Source organism: Gopherus flavomarginatus, chromosome 4 (genome assembly GCF_025201925.1).
Source record: "Gopherus flavomarginatus isolate rGopFla2 chromosome 4, rGopFla2.mat.asm, whole genome shotgun sequence".
Lineage (NCBI taxonomy): Eukaryota > Metazoa > Chordata > Testudines > Testudinidae > Gopherus > Gopherus flavomarginatus.
In genome coordinates, this window is record NC_066620.1 from 37552585 (window position 1) to 37576937 (window position 24353).

General features: G+C 45.3%; 1 protein-coding gene across 1 annotated transcript in view; it reads right to left on the minus strand.

The window, feature by feature from the left end:
- RHOQ (ras homolog family member Q) overlaps positions 1-24353 on the minus strand; it is a 30873-nt gene that overhangs the window by 3037 nt on the left and 3483 nt on the right. Inside the window, exon 3 of the mRNA XM_050951952.1 lies at positions 1252-1416. Within this exon, the coding sequence (XP_050807909.1) occupies positions 1252-1416 (165 nt within the window). The remainder of the gene's footprint in view (positions 1-1251; positions 1417-24353) is intronic.

Consider the following 24353-nt stretch of genomic DNA (forward strand, 5'->3'; position numbering starts at 1 on the left):
CTTCGCTCCCAGATGGATAAGTAAAAATGGAAAAATTTTATAACCCATTCATAAGCCGACCCTATAATTCAAGGGTCAGCAACCTTTGGCTGCCAGGCCATCAGGATAAGCCACTGGTGGGCCGAGACCGTTTGTTTACCTCGAGCGTCCGCAGGCATGTAGGTAAAGCTAAGTAAACGAAGTGTCCCGGTGCTCCAGCCTCTTACCCTGATGGGCTGGGACAGCAACTGGTGGGGAATTTCTTTTTGCGGGGGGAGAAGCTGGGAATCAGGGGACTAACCCCTGTGCCCACCCCCCACATGACCTCACCTCTAGCCCAGGACCCCCCCACACTCCCCATCCCATCCTTTCCCACCTTATCTGGGGAGGGCCAGGGGAGGATGTCTCTGACTTGGCTGGAGCTGCTCCGGCAGGCTGAGCAGCGTGGCTGCAGCCTATTCCGGCAGGTCAGACCAGGCAGCATGGCCACACCATAGGCCGGGCCGGGCAGCACAGCTGCAGCGTGCTCCAGCGGGCTGGGTGGCGCGGCCACAGCCTGCTCTGGGGGGCGGGGCCGAACAGCATGGCCGCAGCCTGCCAGCCCCAGAGCTGCAGCTGCTTTGGAGGCTGGGGGGAGACCAGCGTGGCCTGGCCTCTTCCCTTCTGTCTCTGCTGCCTCTCCTTGCTCCCTCTGTTGGGGGGAGGGGCTGTGTCCCACCTCTCCCTCTCTATACCCATTCATAAGCCAACCCCCGTCTCTGATGCTTCCCTTTTTTACTAAAAAAATCTGGCTTATGAATGAGTATATATGATAGATAAGTTCATGGAGGGATAGATCCATCAGTGGCTATTAGCCAAGACCGTCAGGGACGCAACCTGATGCTATGGGTATCCCCAAACTTCTGACTGCCAGAAGCTGGAACTGAACAATGGGATGAATCGCTCACTATCTGCCCTGTGCTGTTCATTCATTCTGGAGCATCTGAGACCAGCCACTGTCAAAAGACAGGATACTGGGCTAGGAGGACCATTGGTCAAACTGGGTCAGACCATTCTCATGTATGTATGTCCTAACTACAGTGCTCAGGGCGTGAAATATTTCACAGCCCTGAGTAACGTAGCTAGGTGTAGGCTAGGTCTAACTCTTCCAGTTGAAGTCAGAGAAAGGAAGTTATTTGGATCCTGCTGCAGAGGCCTTGGGCCCAAAGAAAGCACACACGTTAGATGATCTGAATTATTTTAATAAAACAAGCAAAATAAAACCAGACATACCTGGGTTCCTACCAATAAAAAGGGTACATTAGGTGCATATTCCTTTAACTCTGGTACCCACTCCTCCTTCACATTTTGAAATGAGGCTGGATTTACCACTGAGAAGCAGATAAGGAAGACATCTGTCATAGGATAAGATAAAGGTCTCAGACGATCGTAGTCTTCCTGAGGAAGAAAAATGTTGTTATCGGCAATCCTGAACTGAAACTCATATTTTGTTCATTGTAACAGTTACATTCAGGGACTGTGCTCAAATATCTCAAATCGAAAACTCATTTAAACAGACTCAGTTTACTTGGCTGTTTTAGTGGTACCCCCAGTCAATTACCGTGGCTGTTAGATTAAAATCCACACACAGGACGTAAATGTATATATGACTGCACGTGAAAACCCTGGCAATGTTGCTACCAGTAGTTACACTGTTATCTATGCAATATGGTATTTATGGAAAGCTAAAAACTTCTTTAAAGCCTCATTTTAAACATTCTTTGCATATCCGCAACCTACGAGCTAGCTTTTACCCTGGCATGCTGAGGGGAAATAAGCAGACATGTCCTGATTCCACAACCGTTCTGCCTGTACAAAGCAAAGTGGGTGAGGCAAATCAGAGAAATCCATAGTGCTGCTTCTGACTATCCACCTAACCAAGAAACCACTCCCTCTTGGATCTCAGGTGTGAATGGTACCTGAGCCCTCTCCTAGCATTTTAAAGTGGCAGCAGGAAATTGTGTCCTATTACTGATGATCCTGTCCTGGGGGACAGAGTGGGATCAGAGCTCCTTTATCCACACTCTCCTTTAGCCCAGTGCACCCAGTAAACACCAGGGATGATTTGGCATTAAAGAGTACTGACATTTTCTAAAGGAAAAGACCACCCAAAAGACACTGATGTTCCTTTGGAGGAATTCTCAATGTGGATGGACAAATCACTTAGGTGTTAGTTTTTTAGAGCGACAGCATCAAAGCAACTTGGCCATATTGGGAAGGTGCACAGGCACACTAGACTTTTTCTGCTGGATGGCACTGAAAAGAGCAGGCTATGCTGGTGCCATTCCTATTTGAGAGAGTTTAATGCAGGGTTGGCAACCGTTCAGAAGTGGTGTGCCGAGTCTTCATTTATTCACTCTAATTTAAGGTTTTGCGTGCTGGCAATACATTTTAATGTTTTTAGAAGGTCTCTCTCTATAAGTCTATATTATATAAATAAACAATTGTTGTATTTAAAGTAAATAAGGTTTTTAAAATATTTAAGAAGCTTCATTTAAAATAAAATGCCAATCTTATCAGTTTAGTGTGATCCTTTTCCTTGCTGAGTTTTCCAATGTGTGCCACAGCAGGGAGTGGCTGAGGCCAGGAGCAGAGCCCCCAGCTGGCTGCCAGTACCCGAGGCCAGCAGTGGGCTGAGTGGAACTGAAAGTCTGGATATTGGCTGGCAGGGGGGCTGGTGGCCGGAGCCCCAGACTGGCAGCGGGCTGAGCCTCTCAGCCTGCCACTGGCCCTGCTCAGTCCACTGCTGGTCTGGAGTTCCGGCAGGGGTAAAAGTAACTTAAATTTCTTACAGGGACTGTCCTATTACAACCTCCCTCTGGGGGGAGGAGCTTAGGGGCTGGGATGTGTGTGGGGGAGCACTCAGAGCAACGGGTTGGGGTGCGGGGGGATCAGGGCAGAGGGTAGGGATGTGGATGGTGCAGGAGTCAGGGCTGGGAGCATGGGGAGTGTAGGAGTCAGGGTTGGGTGGCGTGAGGGGTTCAGGGCAGGAGGTTGGGGGGTATAGGGGGAAGTCCCGGGGGGACGGGGACTTGGGGCTGGCCTGGGACAGTCCTGGTTGCGGCTGGGTTATCTGGATGGTGGATGGGTCCCTGCCTCATGCTGTTCCTGTTTCTGCCAAGGGAGCTGTGGGCCAACTGTGTGGGGGCACTGCATCTGCAGGCAAATGGGACGCTGCGGCAGAAGACCAGGGGAACGGCCAATGGATGGGGGGCACGTCCGGGTCTTCGGCGGTGGGTCCCTCACTGAGGGAAGGACCAGCTGCCAAAGACTGAAGCGGCGGCGGTAGAGCTGCCACAGATCGCGATTGCAATCGCGGCTTTTTTTTTTTTTATTATTTTCCTGCTCTGGGCGGCAAAAACGCTGGAGCTGGCCCTGCAGGAGACCCTCTGGCCTGCCACTCCCCTCCCCCAGGGGCCGCAGGGACGGCCCGTGCCTGCAGGGCCCTGGTGTCCAGCCACAGTGGCGAGAGAGGGGCAGCAGGACAGGCTGGGACGTAGACACCTCCAGCGCGCCTTCCGCCGGCCCCTTTCACTTGCCTGACTGCCTGCTGCTTCAGCTGCCTGCGCCAGCCTGCAGGAGAGTTCAGACAGCCAGCAGCCCCCCAGCTGGGAGTACGCCACGCGCTGCGCCCCAGCATCGGCCAGCTCTGGGCTCCGGCTGGGTTTCGGTTCCGGCTGCTGGCCCCTTGCCAGCCGGGGTCTCAGCTGCCGGCCTGCTCAGCCCACTGCCAGCCTGCGGTTCCGTTCACCCTGGCTGGCGGCTGGGACCTCGGCGTGTCATTAAAAATCGGCTTGCCTGCCACCATTGGCACGCGTGCCGTAGGTTGCTGACCCCTGGTTTAATGTATATCACTAGCCTCAGAGCCTTTGCACTGAGGACTGGCATTATGCCCACATTGCACAGGGAAGGATTTTGGTCCCCTCTCCCCTACAATGAGCACCAAGACAGGGCTAACCACAGTCTGCTGCAAGCTTCTTGATACAAATTCCCATCTGAACTACATCCCACAAATATTAGACCTGTTTATTCATTAAATAAAAAGAGCCCGATGTAATTCAACACTACCTACACTCTGGGAAATTCAGCTATAGATTTTCCCTGCAACCGTAACTGCCAGATTGTACATATTTACTTGTAAATGAAAAACTTAATTAGCAAATAGTTACAACTGAAAGCGTGTCAGTGCAGTGCCAGGGAATGTGTGAATTTCTACAGAATAGTTCTACCAACCCTGTCTCCCTCAGAAGTCTGGAAATGAACAGCTAAGGCAAGGCGGGCAAATTATGGCCCACGGGATTGCCACCCCCGGGGCGCCGTGGGACTAAGGCAGGCCCTCTGTGTGCTCTGGCCCCGCGTCGCTCCTGGAAGCAGCCAGCACCACGTCCCTGCAGAAGGGGTGGCAGAGGGCTCTGTGCGCTGCCCTCCCCTGTGGGTACCTCCACCAAAGCTCCCATTGGCTGGGAACGGAAGCTGCTCAAGGCAATGAGAGCTGCTCAAGGTAAGCGGTGCAAGGCTGGAGTCGACACCCCGAACCTCTCCTATGCCCCTGGTTGGTGGACCAGTGCAGCCCTGGGATACCAGTCGCCCATTCCTGCTGTACCACTACTGTTATAAAATACTAATAAATTATAATAATTACTTAATTGAGTTGCCATGCTTTCTGATCACTTGAAACAGAATTAAGTCAAGGTTGTTTGTTTTGGTTTTTTGGTGGATTGTGTGCATTAAATGCATATATACACACGTGCATTTTCAAGTCAGGACTTTCTGTGAGCATGCCAATCCCCCCACTGTGTACACAACTGCAATAAATGAATGTGCAATAGAAAACATGCACGTGTACAAAAATAGATGCAGATCTCAGGCCACAGTCTATGCCCCAAATGTTTGAAATTACTAGGAAGAGAGAATAAAAAGGCACTGTTACCATGAATTATGTAAAACCTCCATCAGTTTCTGATAGAGCCCACTTTAAACAGAATGCCCTGATACACTTTCCACCCTCCCCTCCTTACACATGAAAGGTGTATAAGGGATATTTCTCTCCCCTCTTGATGTTTGTTTATAAGGGCAGAAGAGAAACTAACTCCCACTATTTCCATGCATGTAAGCTGACTATGCCCAAAATGTTGCCAAATGTAGAGATGAAACAAAATGAAAATACAGAGACTATTCTTCCTAATACACTTCTTTCCGTTCTAGTAATTTACTTGTAACTTTAGTAGGTACAAAATTTGGAGGGAGAAATATAACTGAAGTTCATGGCCCTTTTTACAATCTCCCATCTCCTTATAAGCATACATTTTACCTCTACTGCTGTATGCAGCCAGAGCCTATTCAGGGAAGCAACCACATTTACTGGGTGGAGATCAAAATCCTAAAAAGAAACTTCACAACTACAAATTAGTCTGGTCCCTGGAGTGTAGGATCTTCAAGCTAGTACAGAAGAAAATCAGCTAAGCAGGTTAGTCAGTCATTCTCAGATTCAGGACTACTGAAAACCTGTAAAAAAATTTTTTTTTTTAAATTACAAATCAATCACCATCTGTCAGCGAGAAGTCACTTTACTCAGGCTCAACATAACATTAACACATGAGAATGTGTCTTAAACAAAGAGTAATAAAATATTTCATTAGCTGTTAGCATGATACACACCATCGCTCAAAAAAAATATTTAAATTAGTTCAATGACCTTAAAATGCCTCTCAATCAGTCTAAATTCTAGAGATCTACTTCCAGACAACGAACACTAATTATTTCCCAGTTGCAAAGTTGTCTTACATTTGCACACTTTATTGGAAAACTTGCAGTGTGCATGAAAGTTTAGACTAACTTTTTTTTTTTTTTTTTTATCTTAGACACTATTCCTTTTACAGTTAGATACATCTTGGTACCTGGCATTCCATCTGAAAAAGCTGGCTAGCAGTTGTTTTAGAAATGAGCACTACTACTGTTCCTTTGGTGCCTATGTGGACAAACTTCTCCTTCTTGCTCTTTGCATCTATTTATATAACTTTGTACTCTGCTTCTTCTACAACAGCAAGGCCTACGTGTCTCAGTCCATCCTGTATAATTAAGGTGTTAAACTAAAGACAAATACCATTTGTTTGGATATTTTATGCATCACAATCAAATTGCCTGCTAAAGTACATAGTATCAGCTCCATTGACTTCAATGGAGTACTGCCCACTTACAGCAGCAGGGAACTTGAGTCTATTTATACACACACCATATTCCACTTGAAACAGTCATAATGTTGTCATGTCTCTCAGAGCCCTGTCTATGCTATGGAAATTCTTCAAAAATATCCCACTGTTGCTAACACTGGTTCAGCTCCACCAGTATTAGCAACATGGGTAGCCCAAATGTAAACAGATGGCCAGCTGCTTCCACCAGTTTCAACACCATGTCAATTAGACCAGCTCTAAGCCCGGTAAGATGACATGGTGCTTAAAATGTTGTCAGCAGCCAGGTTCCCATCTACACTATGATCCCCAACATGGCTAGCACCGACTGAGCTAAACCCACGTTAGCAACGGTGAGATATCTGGAAAAAAAAATCCTGCATTTGGGCCTAAATAATGGCTGAATTCCATGGGATCAGCTAGAAATACTGTCAGTCTAAACACTGACCATTTGAGAAACATGGAAAACAATCAGTGTGCCAAAGTATACTTTTATTATTTGAATTCGTCAGTGTACAGGAGAGAAATTAACTGTATTCCAAAATTAAGTGCAATGGCAAAATTTAACTATACTAGTCAGAAGTCAACCTAAATTCCAGTTTGAGTACATGCACTCACACTCTATCTCAATTAAACTTTCATTCTAATATGGAGGAGGCAGTGGGTAGACTCAGGCATTAAAAACATTTGAAGAATTTGACTGGAATATTTTAAGAACCAAAAGATAGGAGGAGGAGGAAGGTGACTAAGTACCAACACGGTGCAATACAATTGCCTAACATTCAAAGTGGAGAGAGTTGTATTATGAGCTTTTAAAAAAATTTAAAAAAACCTATTTGTCATCTGCCAAAGCAGCCAAATACAAATGGAGAAACAGGATAGGAAAAGAATAATAATAATTATTTTACCTAAGCCAATACCATTGCATCCTATTTGTATAATGTCTGCAAAGTGCTTTCAATGCCTCTAGTGGAAGACATTTGATTAGTACAAAGTATTTTATGTTGTTAATTGCAGTGAGACACTGGCTATCACTTGCTGGGTGTCACTCTGGTAACCAAAGAAAGTGGTTGCCAATAGGAAGTGAAAGGAATAAAAAGACAAGGATATAAGGAACTGTTGCTAATAGTCTGTCTCAGCATCTCAACTATAGACATGTTTATTGATGCTGACAGATTTGTGTATGCGTAGTTCTTTATTCAAAATACCCTCACGGTTGTTTTTAAATGCATTCCAGGAAAAAGGAGGTTACTCACCTGTAACTGGAGGTTATTTGAGATGCGTGGTCCCTATCTGTATTTTACTGCGGGATTATGCATGCACACACTGTGCCCAGAGTCAGAGAATTTGAAAGTAGTGTCCATTGGTCCACACATGCACCCTGGCTCGCCTCATGCCTATGACCAAGGTGATAAAGGGTGGGGCAGACCAACCACCTCTGCAATTTCTTCTCCACTGCCAATCAGAGAATATCCGAAGCAGAAGGGAGGCAGGCAGGTAACAAAATCAGGTAAAGACCACATATTTTGAAGAAACTGCAGTTACAGATAAGTAACTTCTTTGAGTGATGGTCTCTATTGTATTCCACTGTGGGCGATTGACAAACAGTACCTAAGTAGGAGGAGAGTGCAAAGATGAGGAGAGTAGGGTTGAGTGGAGAACCACCCTCCCAAAGGAGGCTTCAGCAGCTGAGTCTTATACCAGTGCATAATGCTTTGCAAACGTGTGGATGGAGCTCCATGTGACCACTTCATAGACATCTAGGAGGGGTATGTCCTGAGAGACACTATGGTCGTTGCTTGAGCTGTAGTGGAGAGAGCTCATACCCCCATAGGGGAAGGGAAGTTCGAGAGTTGATAGAGTGGAATGCAACCAGATATCCATTTGGAAATTCTCTGAGTGGAGATGGTGTGCCCTGTGACTCTCTTCACTATAGTGAAAAATAGTCTCAGGGACTTCTTGATTGGTTTTGTTCTCAAGGCCAATGCTCATTGAACACTGAGGGAGTGGAGTCTATATTCTTCTGCCAATGCATGCTGTTTTGGGAAGAATACAGGTAAGTGAATGGATTGGTTAAGGTGAAATTCCAAAACCACTTTAGGGATACATTTGCAGTGTAGGTGTAAAGAAACTGTGTCTTTGTGGAACACAGTGTATGGAAGGGTCTGTCATTGCACCCTGTTCTAGTGTGATGGCTGCAAGAAAGGTGACCTTTATGGAGCAGAAGGACATGGAACAAGGCTCAAAGTGGGGCCTTGTCATTACCGAAAGAACAAGATTCAGGTCCAACTGGAGCCCAATTTTTTGAGGTGGTGGGAAAGTTCTTATCAGAATCAATTGGTTAGTGGGTGTGTGAAAATGGAGTAGCCCTGAGTAGGTGGATTGAATGCCCTTATTGTCACTAAGTGGACTCACAAAGGGCCAGAGGGATAGACCCGATGTCTTCAAGGATAGTTGTACTTTCTGGTAGAACTCCTCTTCGTTGTGCCCAGGATGAGAAGCGTTTTCATTTAACTAGGTAACATTTTCTAGTCGAGTCCTTTCTGCTATTAGAGAGGCTGTCTAATACAGCTGAGGAGCATGCATGTTCTAAGGATGCTGCCCATCCAAATACCACACCCTGAGGTAGAGCGGTCATGGATTTGGGGTGTTTGATCCTGCAATTGGATTGGACCAAGAGCTCAGGAAATACTGGGAGGGTAATCAGCAGCCAAGGTGACATCCACAGGAGGCTGGGGAACTAGACCTGTCTGGGCCACAAAGGGGAGATCAGGATAACTGTTGCCCTGTCCTGCCATATTTTGCATAGCACTTGTGGTAGTAGCGGCAGTGGAGGAAGTTGAACTAATCTGGCCAGGAAAGGAGAGCGTTGCCCTGGGAGCAGTAACCTAAGGTTCCTCTGGAGCATGTGCCATGCAGTTGTCCATATAAGCTCCTCAATCTAGCAGGGACATATTCTATTAAAATTATGAACTATTTGCAACTGGATTAATATGGTTTTGCAGAATGACATCAGACCTGAAGATGCTAAAGATTCTGACCCCCCCATGCGGGGGTGAGAAGGAACTGAAGATGTTGTCGGTCCACCCCACCCTTTATCACTTCAGTCAGAGGCATGAGGTGAGCCAGGGCGCATGCGCAGAACAGTGGACATGATTTTCAAATTCTCTGACTCCAGGTGCACGTGTAAGCCCACAGTGGAATACAATAGGGACCATTACTTGAAGTAGTTCATTTTCTCTGCTGCTCTATGGGGCAGCTCTTCTTTTCATCTGGTCTCTTTTCTTTATGGTAGCTGGCAATTACTCTATCTGCACATTTGACATTGTGTTCCCCCCTGTGGTGGAGCATTGAAGCAGAGTGTCACTGCATTCACATTTTGGATGGATTTGTTTTAACTCATCCAAAACTTGATTATTTCTCCAATCTACAGCTTGCCCTTCCTTTATTGTCCAAAAGCTTTTAATGTGAGGGATTGGCTTGCAGTTCTGCAGCAGAGTAGTATATTCCAAATGTCAGCTCAGACTAATCATAGACTGTACTGCTTGATTTCAGGGGAGTTCTGTTAACACTGTGTAAAGTTGATTTTAAATTGATATTTTGCCTGACTCGACAGATGTGAGATGGGATGGGTGCTCTGTGGGTTAAAACAAGAGGACAGAGTCAGGAGATGTAAGTTCTGTTCCACCTCTGTCACCAACTCACTGTGCAACTTGGAGTAAGTCACTATCCACTCTGTATCTTAATTTGTCCACCTGTAAAATTAGGATGTCTCAGGGACAGTTGTAAGGCTTAATGCATCAGGGTTTGTGAAATGCTCGGAGGTGCTTTGAAGAAAGGAGCAATAAAAGTACACATTTTATTTAACATCAGATTATACTTAATGGAAGTTTTTTTATTAAATTAAAACCTCTGGACAGCCCTCTAAGACTGCAGTAAATTGTGTTTCCTAGTACTTGCTACATGGCTGGACTGAGAATCTGGGGCCTGAGGCACACCAAGACACTGGGTCCCTATGGCTCCCCCTGTGCCATGGCCCCAGCCGTCAATTTGGAGTGGTGGTGGCAATGGGCCCCACTCTCCTTCCAAAGAGTCAAGGGAACAATGCCCACTTCTCCTCAGGCGGGCCATCAGACGTCCTCCTCCCTTTGTGACCAGAAGAGGTGTTAGCAGCAGTCCCTGGAAGCCCCATCCCCCAGTACTTTTCCTCAACAACCAGAGTCTATCTGCTTAGCAGGGAGTCTGGCCTGCTGCATTCATCTCCTCCTGTCCCATGCAGATTGCTCTGCTTTAGCAGAGTCTTGCACTTAACCCCTCCACTGAGATGCATGGAGTAGTTCACATCTCTCAGAGGTATTGTCTCAAGCTGCCTGCAGACTCAGATGTCACTGAGCTGGTTATATTTAGGTCACTTTTTCAAGCTTTTCTTCACAACGGTGAGGGCTAGAAACTTTACTTTAAATGAAAGCTGACATCCTGATGTAATCACATGACTCCAGGAACTGGGGCCCCAGGGACAGGCCTAATAGCTATTATGGCTTAATCCAATCTACTGCATCTCTTTTGGCACTGAAAATAAAAAGCTAATATCTTCCTGTGACAGGGTGTACCAGGCCCTTTGAGTACCCCTGCTGGAGGTCTTACAGTCCTATCATACCGCATCCCAGAAAAGGAGCTGTAAAGGTAGGTCCTCTAGGCCTGCCTAGACAGGTCACAGGGAAGCAGCCAATCAGAGCACAGTAGGCTCAGTTAAAAGGAGCTGCTGGGCCTGAGCAGGAAGAACTTCAGCCCTGAGGTAAGGGCGAGGAGAAAGGGAATAGCAGCAGTAATTATTAAAGAAAGCAGCACGTGGCTGCTATTTGTAGGGGCCCTGGGTGAGGACCCCGAGTAGTGGGTGGAGCTAGATTCCCCCCCACTGGCCACTGGGAGAGTGGCCTAAGCCCCAAGAAGGGGATGAGGTCCAAGTGAAGGGCAGGACTTAAAGAGTCTCCAGAGAGGGAGCCCCAGGGGCAGTGTACTAGACCAAGGCAAACATGGACTTTCAGCGAGCCCAGAAGGGGCTGAGAACTGAGCCCAGAGACAGGGCTAACATTACCAAGGGCACGGGAAAAGGCCCTGTTGACCTTTTTACCCCAGAAGGGGGTCCTTCCTGTGTTTGGAATATGTATGACTCAGCTGGAAGGCTGAGCCACTGGTGATCCACACGATGAGGGCAGCTGCCAACAGGAGGCACCATGAGCAGAAAGAGAGCATGTCTGCACTCACCTGACAGGAGGCCCTCAGGAGAGGTGAGTGCGCACCATTATACTTCCCCTATACAGTCAGGCCTGAATTTACACGGGTTTTTTTGCACAGTTTCAGTTATGCACGGTCAATTAATTATAACCCTTTATTTTTGTACATGGTAGGGATTCACTGACTTCAACAATATGATGATAATGCTGATACTGTATCAAGTTAATCCTCGACATCAATAAAGGTTAGTACCTGTAGTAAGTTTAAATTTCATTAAAAAAATTAATAAAACCTGTAGTACTGTATTGTGTAAATTAGGGAGGTCATCTTGTGAGCCTGGAACCTAAAATCTTATTTCCCATAGACCCTTGGTATCTTTTTACATGATTTCTATTTGCATGGTGTTTTTTAAAAGAACATAACCAGAGTGTAAATCGAGACCTGACTGTATTGCAGTCTAGGGGAGGAATCTGATATCTCCTATCATATATTATATAACATTAATACAGGGTCTGATTTGACTATTTCTTATACCATGTGAATATGTAAAATGTGGAATAGAAAATTTCAAAGAGCATAAAACTTGCATCACTGTGGAGAAAAATTTCAACTTTACAGCTCTGGTTTTGTGATCTGTTAGTAATCATCTGTTGCTTTCACGGCTTACAACAGCAATCATAAGAGGAGGCTCTTAATCAGAACCATCTGTTTTTAGAAGGCAAACCAAAAATAGATATCAGGCAAAGCTGCTGGAGGAATCCAACCTTCATCCAGTGAAGGGTAACTGTTACTGCTGCTCAAAGGGTATCAGTGAAGTGCACACACTTACAAGAGCTAGATTCTGAAGAGAAGTCCCTGCTACAAATCTTAAATTATAATTCATTTCCCTAGTAGTACATGGTAAACGACAGTCTACAAATCCTCACTTGGTCTGAGTCACTTCGCTTTACTTTTATCATTTCAGAGTTTGTTTCAAAGCTATCCTTGAAGAGTTAAGGAAAGATTACACCACCAATAGTTTTCTTCCTGGATAAGAGTATTTCCATTTAAAAAGGACTGGTGTGATATTTTTAGATCTGTTCACCAATAGCAAGTGAATAGTACTAGTGTCTGTTGTGCATACCTGACAGCTAAATTGGACTATGAGTTACATCAGGGTAAATCCAGGATAGTTCCACTGGCTTCAAACCTAGTTACTCAGAATTAAGGGCTAAATTGCAGTTTTGCTACAAACTCTGAAGAAGGATCAGTCTGAACAAGACTGTGTTTCAGCCAGCCACAATCTGGTTTCTCATTTCCCCACTTGCTCTGGAGGGGAGGGGGAAGTAGTCTGTGATAGCTCTATACCAAGCACAAATTACTTGGCCTCATGTATAGGCTCATCTGATCTTGTTCACCCTTGGCTCTACCTACTCCCATACCCACCTGTGGTGAAGCTGCCACAGAAGGCACTGCCAGAAGGAGAGCAGCCAAATGTTGAACTAACTAACTAAGCAGGTCCCGATCTGGCCCTAAATGAAAGCAGAATTTGCCCTGATGATAGTCTGTGTTATTCCTACTACAGCCATGTTCAGAGGCACCAGTTTGGCCCAAGGCCCCATTGTGCTGGCTGCTACATTTAGTTTTCCTACTTCCTGAAATCTTCAAACTTTATTTTCTATACATGCAAAACAAGTTCTGTTGACCCATGAAAAGTGTTTGGGGAAAAGAGCACACAGCAAATCCCATCTATTTTCACAGGTTTCTGGTTGCATTTATGGAGCAAGTGATCTGTTTGCCCAGATTGTGGTCTGTTAATATTAGATTCACAGGAAAGGCGAGAGGCTGCCAATTTACGGCAATCATGTATTTTTAATTTATGGCAAAGACACTGAGAGCACAAGATAAGTGCTCTCTTACTGTATTATAGAAGGAAATAAGTATACCCAAATCCACTTCCAAACTGGGATGTGCAGAATTAGTCAGAGCAGGTATTAATTATACATTGAAGAAGCCTAGCTGAATTATGATTTTTGATACAATTTTATTCTGAAGCATTTGTAAGAGTGGGATTGCTTACATGCCTGAGTAGCTGCTTCTTCCAGCTGGATATTTGTCTTTTATACAGAAGCCTATTAAACATAGTTTCAATGTATTTAACAACAGGAAGAGACCAATGGCATTTATAATAATCACACTGGGTGAAATTTACCCACCACCACAGTGACAGCAGAAGACTCCCCCATGCAGTGGAAGAGCCATGGTGCTACATATCATATGAATGGGTGGGATGGCCATGAATCAGGAACCCAGGAACACTTTGCTCCCCTCTATAAGCGGTGTGGCTGACCTCTGCAGCTGCTGTGCATGGCTCACCACAAAAAGAACTGGGTGGGACTGCAGGGATGGGGGCTGCTCCCTGCATTCACCATTATGCAGCCCCAGTAGCCACACATCTCTACACAGGCAAGAGTCTCAGCTGCTATACCAGTCTATAGGTTGGTAGAGTGGTTTGCAGAACTGCCCCTACCCTAACCCTCATCTTCAGAAGTGGATTCTATTCCCAAGCCCCATGATAGTCCCTAGAACAAACCTTGTTTATTTGGACTGTGAATAGAATGAAAGATTATTGGGGGAGGTAAATTTAAGCCTTCGGTTTCAAGCCCAGCCACCTTCCTGACTACAGAGGAGGTCCCCCTGGCAGCGAAACTGGTGTTACTCTCCAGGGCAAGGAAGGGAATGGATGCTGGGGTGGAGGCCTGCCCGCTCTGAATGGCATAGAACTCCAGTCTGCCTGAGCTTCCTTCTCACTGAGGGTGGAGGGAGCCAGACGATCTCTTCCTGCATGGATTTTCCAGTCCTTCCTCATGTGGGGAGACACAGAAGCGCCACCAAAAAGTCTACTTTGGTATGAAGCAGCTTTCACAGAGGACCTACAGCACTGCTGTCAGAGCATGAAGGAGGATTACTTCTGCCCAGCCTGATTGGTGCTGGCCTCGGGATTTGGTCCTTAACACACAATTTCATGTGAATGTCACTTATATAGCATGTATTCCCACCAGTGTTAATTCTAGACAGTCACTAACAACAGAATCATTGAAATCCACAGTGACAGATGTTTTTGTTTTTAAATGTTGTGTTGTAGCCTGCAACACAATGCAAGACCAAAGTGAAATCCATGAGGATCTGGCCCAGACGAGCTATGGCCATATTCATCACTTGAGGATCGAGACCCATGCAAATAGCTCTGTATTATTTGAGAGTTGGAAACGATGGAGCAACTCTTAGTGATACTGTTCAACCTAAAGTGGACAGCTGAGAGGGGAGGTCAGTTTAATGCCTTTATAGGTGTTCTACATCATGGCTGGCTAACGCCAAGCAAGTACTTCACATGTGGGACTACTTCTAAGTGTCAAACCTATACTAAGACACTCCAGTACTATGATGGTGGGGGACAATTTACACCAGCTGAGGATCTGGCACTGAGTGAATTAGTCTGCAGCTTCCTAAAACAAGCTCTTAGCCTCAGTGGTTCACATGTTATGTTTGAGCCTGCAGCCTTTCTAACAACACTGGCACCAACTTGAGACAAGCTGGGGGCAGGGGAAGGGGGAAGCCTGCATAGGGTTAATACAGGGTTGCCAACCCTCCAGGATTGTCCTGGAGTCTCCAGGAATCAAAGAGTAATTTTTAATTAAAGAAAGACTGTCATGTGATGAAACCTCCAGGAATACATCCAACCAAAACTGGTAATTCTAGGTTAATGCTAGATAAATTCATTCAACTACCAAGCAGAGATTTTTTTTTCAAGAAAAGAAAAGCTCTGTGACATCCACCTGTAAGAACTTCACACTATCAACCATTATTCCCTTGGACTTAAATTTAAATACTTGACATTTACCCAGTAGTTCAACAATATGGCAAAAATGCTACACTCGGAGAATAACGGGATGGTCAGAAATTTAACTTTCAGCTCAGTTGTTTTCTCCTGGGAGACTGAGTGCACTGCAGACAACTCCTTCTACTGTACCAGCACTCATTACAATTTGTAGTAGGGCCTGGAGTTCAAGCAGCCTTTTCTAGAGGGAATGGGAAAAAAATGTGCAGTGGTAGTGGATTGTCTAATATTGGACACTTCCTCTGTTTGGGTACTATATCCTACACATGCTGGACGATGGACTCAATGATCTTATAGACCTTCCCAGGGAAAGGACCTATTACAAATAAAGACAAAAGTGATTGTTCCAACACTAAGTAATTTAAAAACAGTTCTTATAAGATAAATGGACCTAAGTCTTTATACAGACTCCTTAAGATTAATTCCAGTCATTGTTGTGCATCAGCAGATCTAGAATGGCACTAAAGTTTTAAGAGACCAGTGCCACCCAGTGTTTTATTTGTAATGAAAGCCGTGCCAGGGAGCAAGCAATTTAATTTTAACATTTATAACTGATGCAGCAAGCTCACAATGTGCGGGGGGTGGATCTTAAGAATGTTCAGCATCAGTCTTCCCTTCAAGAGGAGTTCATGGACTTCAGTGGAAGCAGAACTAGCTTAACATTGAGTGCGTCTGAAAATCCTACCTCGGGTCTCCACTGTTCTGTTCGCAAACCTCTCACTGTTTATGCATAGTCTCTACCTCTGTGTTAAAATTACCATGGCCTTGGCTACACTGGCGCTTTACAGCACTGCAACTTTCTCACTCAGGGGTGTGAAAAAAAACACCGCCCTGAGCGCTGCAAGATACAGCGCTGTAAAGCGCCAGTGTAAACAGTGCCACAGCGCTGGCAGCGTGGCTCCCAGCGCTGCAAGCTAATCCCCATGAGGAGGTGGAGTATGTGCGGTGCTGGGACCATACTCACACTTCAAAGCGCTCCCGCGGCAGCGCTCCCGCAGCAGCACTTTAAAATTTCGAGTGTAGCCAAGCCCTAATACAGGGAGCCTCTGAGCTCCACCCAAGCATTCACTCCAGACATTGTATCCAAATTTCAGTGAAAAGCAATACCTAAGAGGAACTAGCAAGATGCATACTTAACACTCAGCAACACTGATGATCATTCAGCATTCACGCTTTGGCCGTTGCTATGTCGAATTTAGATTGCAAGCTGCTTGAGGAAGGATTCTGTCTTTGTATTGTCTATAAAGCACTACGTTCACCTATGATGCTGATAAACGTTCCTTTGCTCTGGAGGGTAAATAGTGTTTTGTTATATGCAAACCACCAGCTGCTGGCTATTGCAAGAAGAATTACTGCATTTACTGTCACAGAATGATGCAGTATAGAACATTAAAGAAGAATTATTACTGTAGTAACTACATGAGTCAAATAACAATATTTCCATAACACTTCTATAAGTGTTACTTTGGTATTCAAAAGCATTTTTCATAAACAGGTTATTCAATTCCAAACTAATATGAAATGAACTTTTCTTTTTACTGCTCTCCCATTCTTTCCAGTTTCTCAATAAGATTATAAAAAGAAGCCATGATGGTGGGTTTGGTTTTTTAGTTAGAAAAAATAAGTCTTGAGGCTCTGTTCAAAAGTCTGTATTCTAGGAATGGTAATATTCATGTGTGTTGCTAACTCTTGTGATTTTTATTGCGAGTCTCATGAAACCTAGTGTTTTTCTTAAAGCCCCAGCATCTGGGCCTGTGATTACATAAGAATCACATCTTTAATTTAAAGGCAAAGGTGAGTTTCTAGCCCTTATGGGTGTGGAGAAAAACTTGAAAATATTAACCCAAAAGACTCAAATCAGAAGACAAATGAAAAAAACTTCAGAGTGCATTTTTTTCCCAGAAGTGTCATGGATTGGGGAAGGGGTGGAACTGACTCATGATTTTTGAATGTTTAGGACTGGAAACTAATAATATTTTGTCAAATTAAATTGACCGTCATTTTGTCAGTGTACTCTTCATATAGGACCTGATGGAAAGGCCATAGAAGTCAATGAAAAGACTCCTGTTAACTTCAAATAGTTTTGGGTTAGCCCCTAATATAGATACTAAGAAGACAAGTACTGTGATCTAAGGTATTTAACTATAGAAAGTAGACAGACTGAAAAAGATGTATTCAGGTCCAGATTAGGTTTAGGCAGAGGTTCAAAGCTGGCTCCAGAAAATGGGTCCCTTCTTATTTTAGAACCAAAGCAAGCAGAGATTCAGATCAGGAGAGTCAATTACAAACCTGCCTGAAATTCTCAAAGTTTGGTATAATCTCTATCAGAATTTCTAGACTTCATTAAACCACCTTAACTCAAAGAGGAAAGAGGGATAAGATTGGCCCCTCTATTTGATATTAGCCTTTATGGAATGAGTGCTGATGTGACAAGTTAAAATCAATGCAAAAAAACAAAAAAACAAAACACGTGGAAATGTTGTATTGCCAGATCAATAATTACTGTTTGTGTTCAATATTATCTTTTTAATTTATGGGAGGTGCACAGAGTATTAGACAGGTTTCACAAAAACCTAAATATCATAATAAAGAATGAAGTTCATACGGATGTTGGTCTCAAATTCAAGGACACCTAGTTATTATTAATCTAAAATGTGGATTTTTTTACTTGACTGTATAGTCAGTGTGAAATAGTCTGTTTATTAGTAGGGTCTCCCAATGAGCAGAGATTCCAGAAATATGTTTCAAACATTTCGTTTGTAGTCTTTAGTGTTAGAGATTTTACAGAAGGCTGGGTTAATTGGCTCTGAGGTCGTTACTAAGCTCTGCCACTGACTTTGGTCAAATCACTTAGGCCTGTAGCTTCCAAACGCATCCATTACATTTTGGTACCCAATTTAAGGTACCGAGGGCCTGATTTTCAGAAGAAACTTACCTCTTAGCACAAACTGGGGGAAAAAATGCTTTAGGTGCCTCAAATTTACCACCCAAGTTTAATAGGCACTTTTGAAAATGTAGGCATTAGTATCTCTGATCCTCAGCTTTCCGCCCTCTATATACGGGGGATAGCGATACTTCTCTACCTCACAAGGGTGCTTGGAAACCTGTTTAATTGATGTTTATGAATCATTTTGAAATGATTAAATGGAAAGTGCTGCATGAGAATTATTCTTCAAAAACCATTTTTAAAATCAACTTGTAGTTTTTAGTATTTCCTTTACTGTTACTGAGGAAATCTGGTTTTCATTAACAACTCTTCCCTATAATTCTCAGCCCGATAAAAGAATTAACAAAATCATGTTTGACATTAGTCTGTTGCCCTGTAGATACTGTAAGGCTTAAATTGCACACTACACATAAGGCACATTTTCATTTTAATGTCATCTGCACACACCCATTTCCACAAGCTAGTTGCTGCTGGAGAGCTCCATACGTTCTGGCTAGGGACATCATCCCCATGCACACACCAACCGCTCAAGGGAGCGCCTCCTATGCTCTACACAGACTGAGGTGCTGAAATACACATGGGGCAGTGGGCACCCAACAGTGGGCACATAACTTCCCGGCTGCAGCTAGCCTAACTAGAAAGGGAGAAGTGATAATTGCTGTAATTTATTTTTTATCTACTAAAATAGCCAGTTTTTTCAAGTTTTACAGCAATTGAGATGCAAGCTGTTAACTGTTATGGGCCCAGTGTTCGATGATTTGCACTTGCATGCTCCAAGGCTGCATTTGGCCCAAGACGCCATTTCAGGGCCAACTAAGAGTAAATGGGCTATAAGGGAGGAAAGCCATATTTCACCACACATACCTGTAACTAGCCAGAAAAGATGTGTTCCGTTATCAAGTCAGTACCATGGTGAAAAGAGAAGAGATGGCTGAACTGGATCATCTGGTAATTGCTAGAGAGGTGGCCAGCAGGGATTACAGATATCACTACTATCTCTCAGTTTATTTAGAGCAACAACAACATATCTCATTCCGCAAATTGTGTATGCAGCTTGTCAATGTAACCATGCCTTTCCGTCACCCTCACTCTCCCTCATGCAGAGGTGGCTCTATGTATTTTGCTGCCCCAAGCACAGCAGCAGCACGCCTGCGGGAGGTTTACTGGTAATACAGATTCAGCGGCATGCCTGCGAGAGGTCTGCTGGTCCCGCACCTTTGGCATACCTGCCGCTGAATTGCCACCAAAACTGTGGGACCGGCGGAGCTCCCACAGGCATGCCGCCGAAGGCAGCCTGATTGCTGCCCTCATGGCGACCGGCAGGCTGCCCCCCGCGGCTTGCCGCCCCAGGCACGTGCTTGGTGAGCTGGTGCCTGAAGCCGCTCCTGCCCTCATGCATGCCCCCAGCTTTTTAGTTACTCACTTGTTTTTATGGCTTGTCTTCATTTAGGCCCCAGTCTTGCAAACACTTACACACGTGCTTAACTTTTATCACCTTAGTCATATTGACCTCAAGAAAGAAAAGGATTTCCAATACCAGGGCCTACACTAAGACAAGGTATAAGTGCCTCTGACTTCAGTGACAGTACCCAGATTTAAGTATGCACTTAAGTATTAGCTAGTCCAAGAGTGCCCAGATCCTGACTGAGGCTGCTTGGTGCTACTGGAATACAAATCCCCATCATTATCTAAACTGGTGCTCAGTACCTTCAACATCATTATCTAAACTAAAGTGCTCAATACCTTCGAGTTCTGTCCGTTTCAGTGGGAGCTGAAGAGGAGCTGCGAGCTTTACAGCCTTGAACTCACAACATGCTCCGTACTCAAAAGGGAGCGACAGCCTGTGTTCTGGAAGGAGGCTGAGTCTCATCAAGGAAACATGGAGGCAGTAACATTAACCTCTAGATGAAATCCAGCCACCGTGAAAAACCCAGTAGAGTCCCCTCATAAGCACCACTGCAGCACACTGTTACTTGTCCATTGGACACTAGCATATCCTCTCAAAAGGAGAGGCTGCTAGAAAGTGAGGGAAAAGAAAGAGGGAGGAAATGTAGGCAACTTAAAAATGGGAGACATTGCTACAAATCCTGAGGGCCTGATCTGAAACTCAGATGGTCAAAAATAATTCTCCTCAGCTTCACTGAATTCCTATACACAGCAACAGGGCTGGGTGGAGCAACAGACTGCGCCTCAGAGGAACTGGCTGTGGAATGCCTTATCTGGCATGGCATGGCCACTGGAGAGGCATAATTATCACCCTCCTCCTGGCCTAGGAGCTAGAACAGCTGCAGAACTAAACAGGCTACTAAAGCTTCTACTGTCCAGCAGCTGAACTGGCTATTTTCTGCTGAACTAGGCCCTAAATATTTTCAGTCAGAGGAAAGCCTGATGGGTTGGTGGATGCACGCATGCACCTACAGAGAAATGTCTGTCTGTGTATAAAAAGAAGTTTGTGTGTGAGAGATCCTGACCAGTCTTTTCGTTCTGTATATTCACAACCTTGGAACAACGTAACTTTTATCCTCTCATCTTTTTATGAAGATATCAGAATTAGTCTTTCAAACCATTTTACTTCAACCTAGGTCTGAGGGATTAAATGATCTGTATTAGTTTGCAGTGATTAAGAAACCTACTATCAGTTTCCAACTGGCTTCTTCACAGTACCCCCAGTAACTTGGAAGGATACTGAGCCTTCCACTGAACAAAAGCCTCTCACAGGTGGATAAGTGTGGGAATAAGTAAAGAGACACCTGGATTGACAAGAGAGGTCAGAATTTCAGGCTTACAGAGAGTGAGGACATCAGGAAAGGGAGGAGGACCCGTGGTTGGGGCACTAGCAAGAGACCCCAGGTCAATTCCTTGATCTGCCACAGACTTCTTTGGGCAAGTCACCTAGTCTCTCTCTGTGCCCGTTTCCCATCTGTATAATAGGTAAATATTAAGTCCCCATCTACAGGGGTGTTATATGGAGAACTACTATGGTAAAGGGAGGGCCACGTACAAGACAAAGCTCTGAGAAGATAGGTGCTATAGGGCTGACACAGTATTTCATAGCAAACCAATTTGGAGTGGGAGGGGGAGGAAATCACCTGCATCACTAAGTCAGAATGTAAGGATCGATCCTCTGCTGGTGTAAATCAGCAAAGCTTCAATGGAGCTATTCTTGCGTACAGCCACTGGGGATCAGGCTTGTGAAGTATATTGTTAAATTAGCAGTCAGCAGACGACGTATTTAGGAAGCCGCCTGTTATCACACTGATGTGGAGGAGACACCCAGAAGCAATATCTATAATGCTTTAAATATTTTTATTTTCTATTTTAAGAATATTGTTTTAGAAGCTTTTCTGTCCCCCTACCCCAGAGGAGTAGATTAAAAGCCAAGGCTGGTGTTAGGGCGTAGCAAGCAGAGCAGTTGCCAAGAGCCACACCACAACGGGCCTGCAAAAGCTAAGTTGCTCAGGCTTCTGGGAACTGCAGCCAATGGGAGCTGCAGTGGCAGCGCTTGTGGGCACAGGTAGTGCATAGAGTCCCCTGCTCTCCTCAGGGACATCCAGCCGCTTCTGGGAGCGGCCTGGGGCCAGGGAAGGCAGACAGGGAGCCTGCTTTAGCCCTGCTGCACCACCGACCAGGAGCCACTCGAGGCAAGTACCTCCCAGCTGGAGCCAGCACCCCAACCCCCTGCCACAGCCCAGAGCCCCATCCTGCACCCAAACTCCCTCCCAGAGCTTGTACCCCTCATCCCCTCCTGCATCCCAACCCCCTGCCCCAGGTTCAGCCTGGAGTCCCCACTCACACTCCGAACCACTCGGCCCCACACCTGTCCCGCACCCCAACCTCCTTTCCCACCCCCGTGAAAGTGAATGAGGGTGGAAGAGAGCAAGTGATGGAGGGAGGGGGGATGGAGTGAGCAGGGTGAGGCCTCAGGGAAGGGGCAGGAGTCTTTGGGTTTGTGTCATTAGACAGTTGGAAAGCCTACTTTGGCTTCAGCCCAGGAAAGGGCAGCTCAGGCTTTGGCTTTCTGCCCTGGGCCCCACCGAGTCTAATTCTGGCCCTGCTCTCTGCTTTATTTTGGTGGACCCCCTGAAACCTGCTCACAGCTCCGCAAGGGGGCCCACACCCCTGGCTGAGAACTGCTGCCCTACCCAGTTTCTCTTGTTCCATTTGGCAAACACTGACCTTGTCACAGTGCCACTACTGGTTTCAAGGCATTGAAAAAAAAACACGACTATTTTGTCTTAAAAACCTCCACTGTAGCAAAGCATCTGTATCTTCATGCACCAGCATAATCCCAGATGACATCATAACTCTGGGAAGAAGGGCTTGCCAGATAACTGCTTCTGGTGAGCCAGCAGACAGGATAAACACACCAGGCTGGGTTGACTGGGAGGGGAGCATAGAGGAGGAGAAGCCTCTACAAGGTTCCCCTCATGGAGTTCCTCTCTGATTTTTTTTGATGAAGGAAGGATTTGATGTTCTTCCTACCACCCCACTCTAGAAAAAGTCACAGAAACCCATCCACATGACCTTGGGGAAGCCATAAGAGGCTGGGGCTACTACCCACGCAGAGATCCATGGTAATGCTGTAGGCCTGGCCACCAGCACCTCCTAGCACAGCTCCACTTGTGCCTAGCTATCAGGTACTCCCCCCAGTTATAACTGCCCCTGGGGATCCCTCTCCAACCCTTCAAAGGGGACTCCCAACCACACAGGGGACCCTGCAGAAAGGATCTCACACACCTAGGCTTTATGACCATGAGCAGTGGGAGGACACATTCCTGTCCCCAGCCCAATTTCTCTTCTTCCCCTCCCTTGTACTGATCCTGGACCTGGTGGGCACATTCCATGGAGGTGGAGGAACAAGAGCATGGGGGACGGTGATATAAAGGCAGCTGAGCTCTCATCACAAAGGGGAGATTGGGGGGGGGAAGGGGGATCTGCATGTGGATCTGGTAAGGGAGAGGAGCCAAACACAATTTCCTCTTTTCCCCCATTGTTAGACACCTTACAAAGATACTGCAGACACTACTTTTTTTAAATGGGCTGGTACACTAAAAAAGCTAGGGCCAGATTCACTGACCCTAAGTCAGGTGAGTCACCGTGCTTGAGTAAAGCCTGCAGGATCTGGTCCATCAGATAATAACAGTTTTAAAGTTTAAATTTTGAGAACTAAAAATCTTAAGAGTTTCTTTGACTTAATACTCCAGACAATACATAGCAGTCAGATAAACTGAGTTTAACTGGTGCATCCCACTAGTTACACAGGAGGACATAGGGTGCCCAGCTTCTATATTGGTATGCTTGCAATACATAAACATACAGAGTACTGCAAGAATGAGACAAAGCTGAGAGAGTGATTTCAAATGCCACCTAACACTAAGTTCTGTTTAAAACCAGTAGTCCTATGTTTTCTGTACTGCACTTTAAATAGGTTTTAGAATGTTAATAAATGTTTTATTAAATCAAATGCCCTATTTTCTTGAATGTATATTTTAAATGTTTCATATATTAGAGTTTTGGCATTATAGGAGAGGCCTAATTCCAGTCTGACAACAAAACATTTACAGAACAGTTGAATGTTGGATAACAGGACTATGATAGAGGAAACACTAAATGACTGTCTGATTTGTGCACCACTCACCTGTATTTACATCAATGACATCATAGTCATGAATAGGGCCCTATCAAATTCACGGTCCATTTTGGTCAATTTCACGGTCATAGGATTTTAAAAATAATAAATTTCATGATTTCAGATATTTAAATCTGAAATTTCACGATGTAATTGTAGGGGCACTGACCGAAAAAGGAGCTGTGGGGGGAGGGCCTGCAAAGTAATTGTAGGTGGGGTTGTGGTACTGCTACCCTTGCTTCTGTGTTGCTGCTGGCAGCGGTGCTGCCTTCAGAGCTGCCACCAGCAGCAGCGCAGAAGTTAGGATGGCATGTTATGGTATTGCCACCCTTACTTCTGCACTGCTGCCTGCAGAGCTGGGCCCTCAGTCAGCAGCCCCCACTCTCTGGCTGCCCAGCTCTGAAGGCAGCAGCGCAGAAGTAAGGGTGGTACGGTATGATATTGCCACCCTTACTTCTG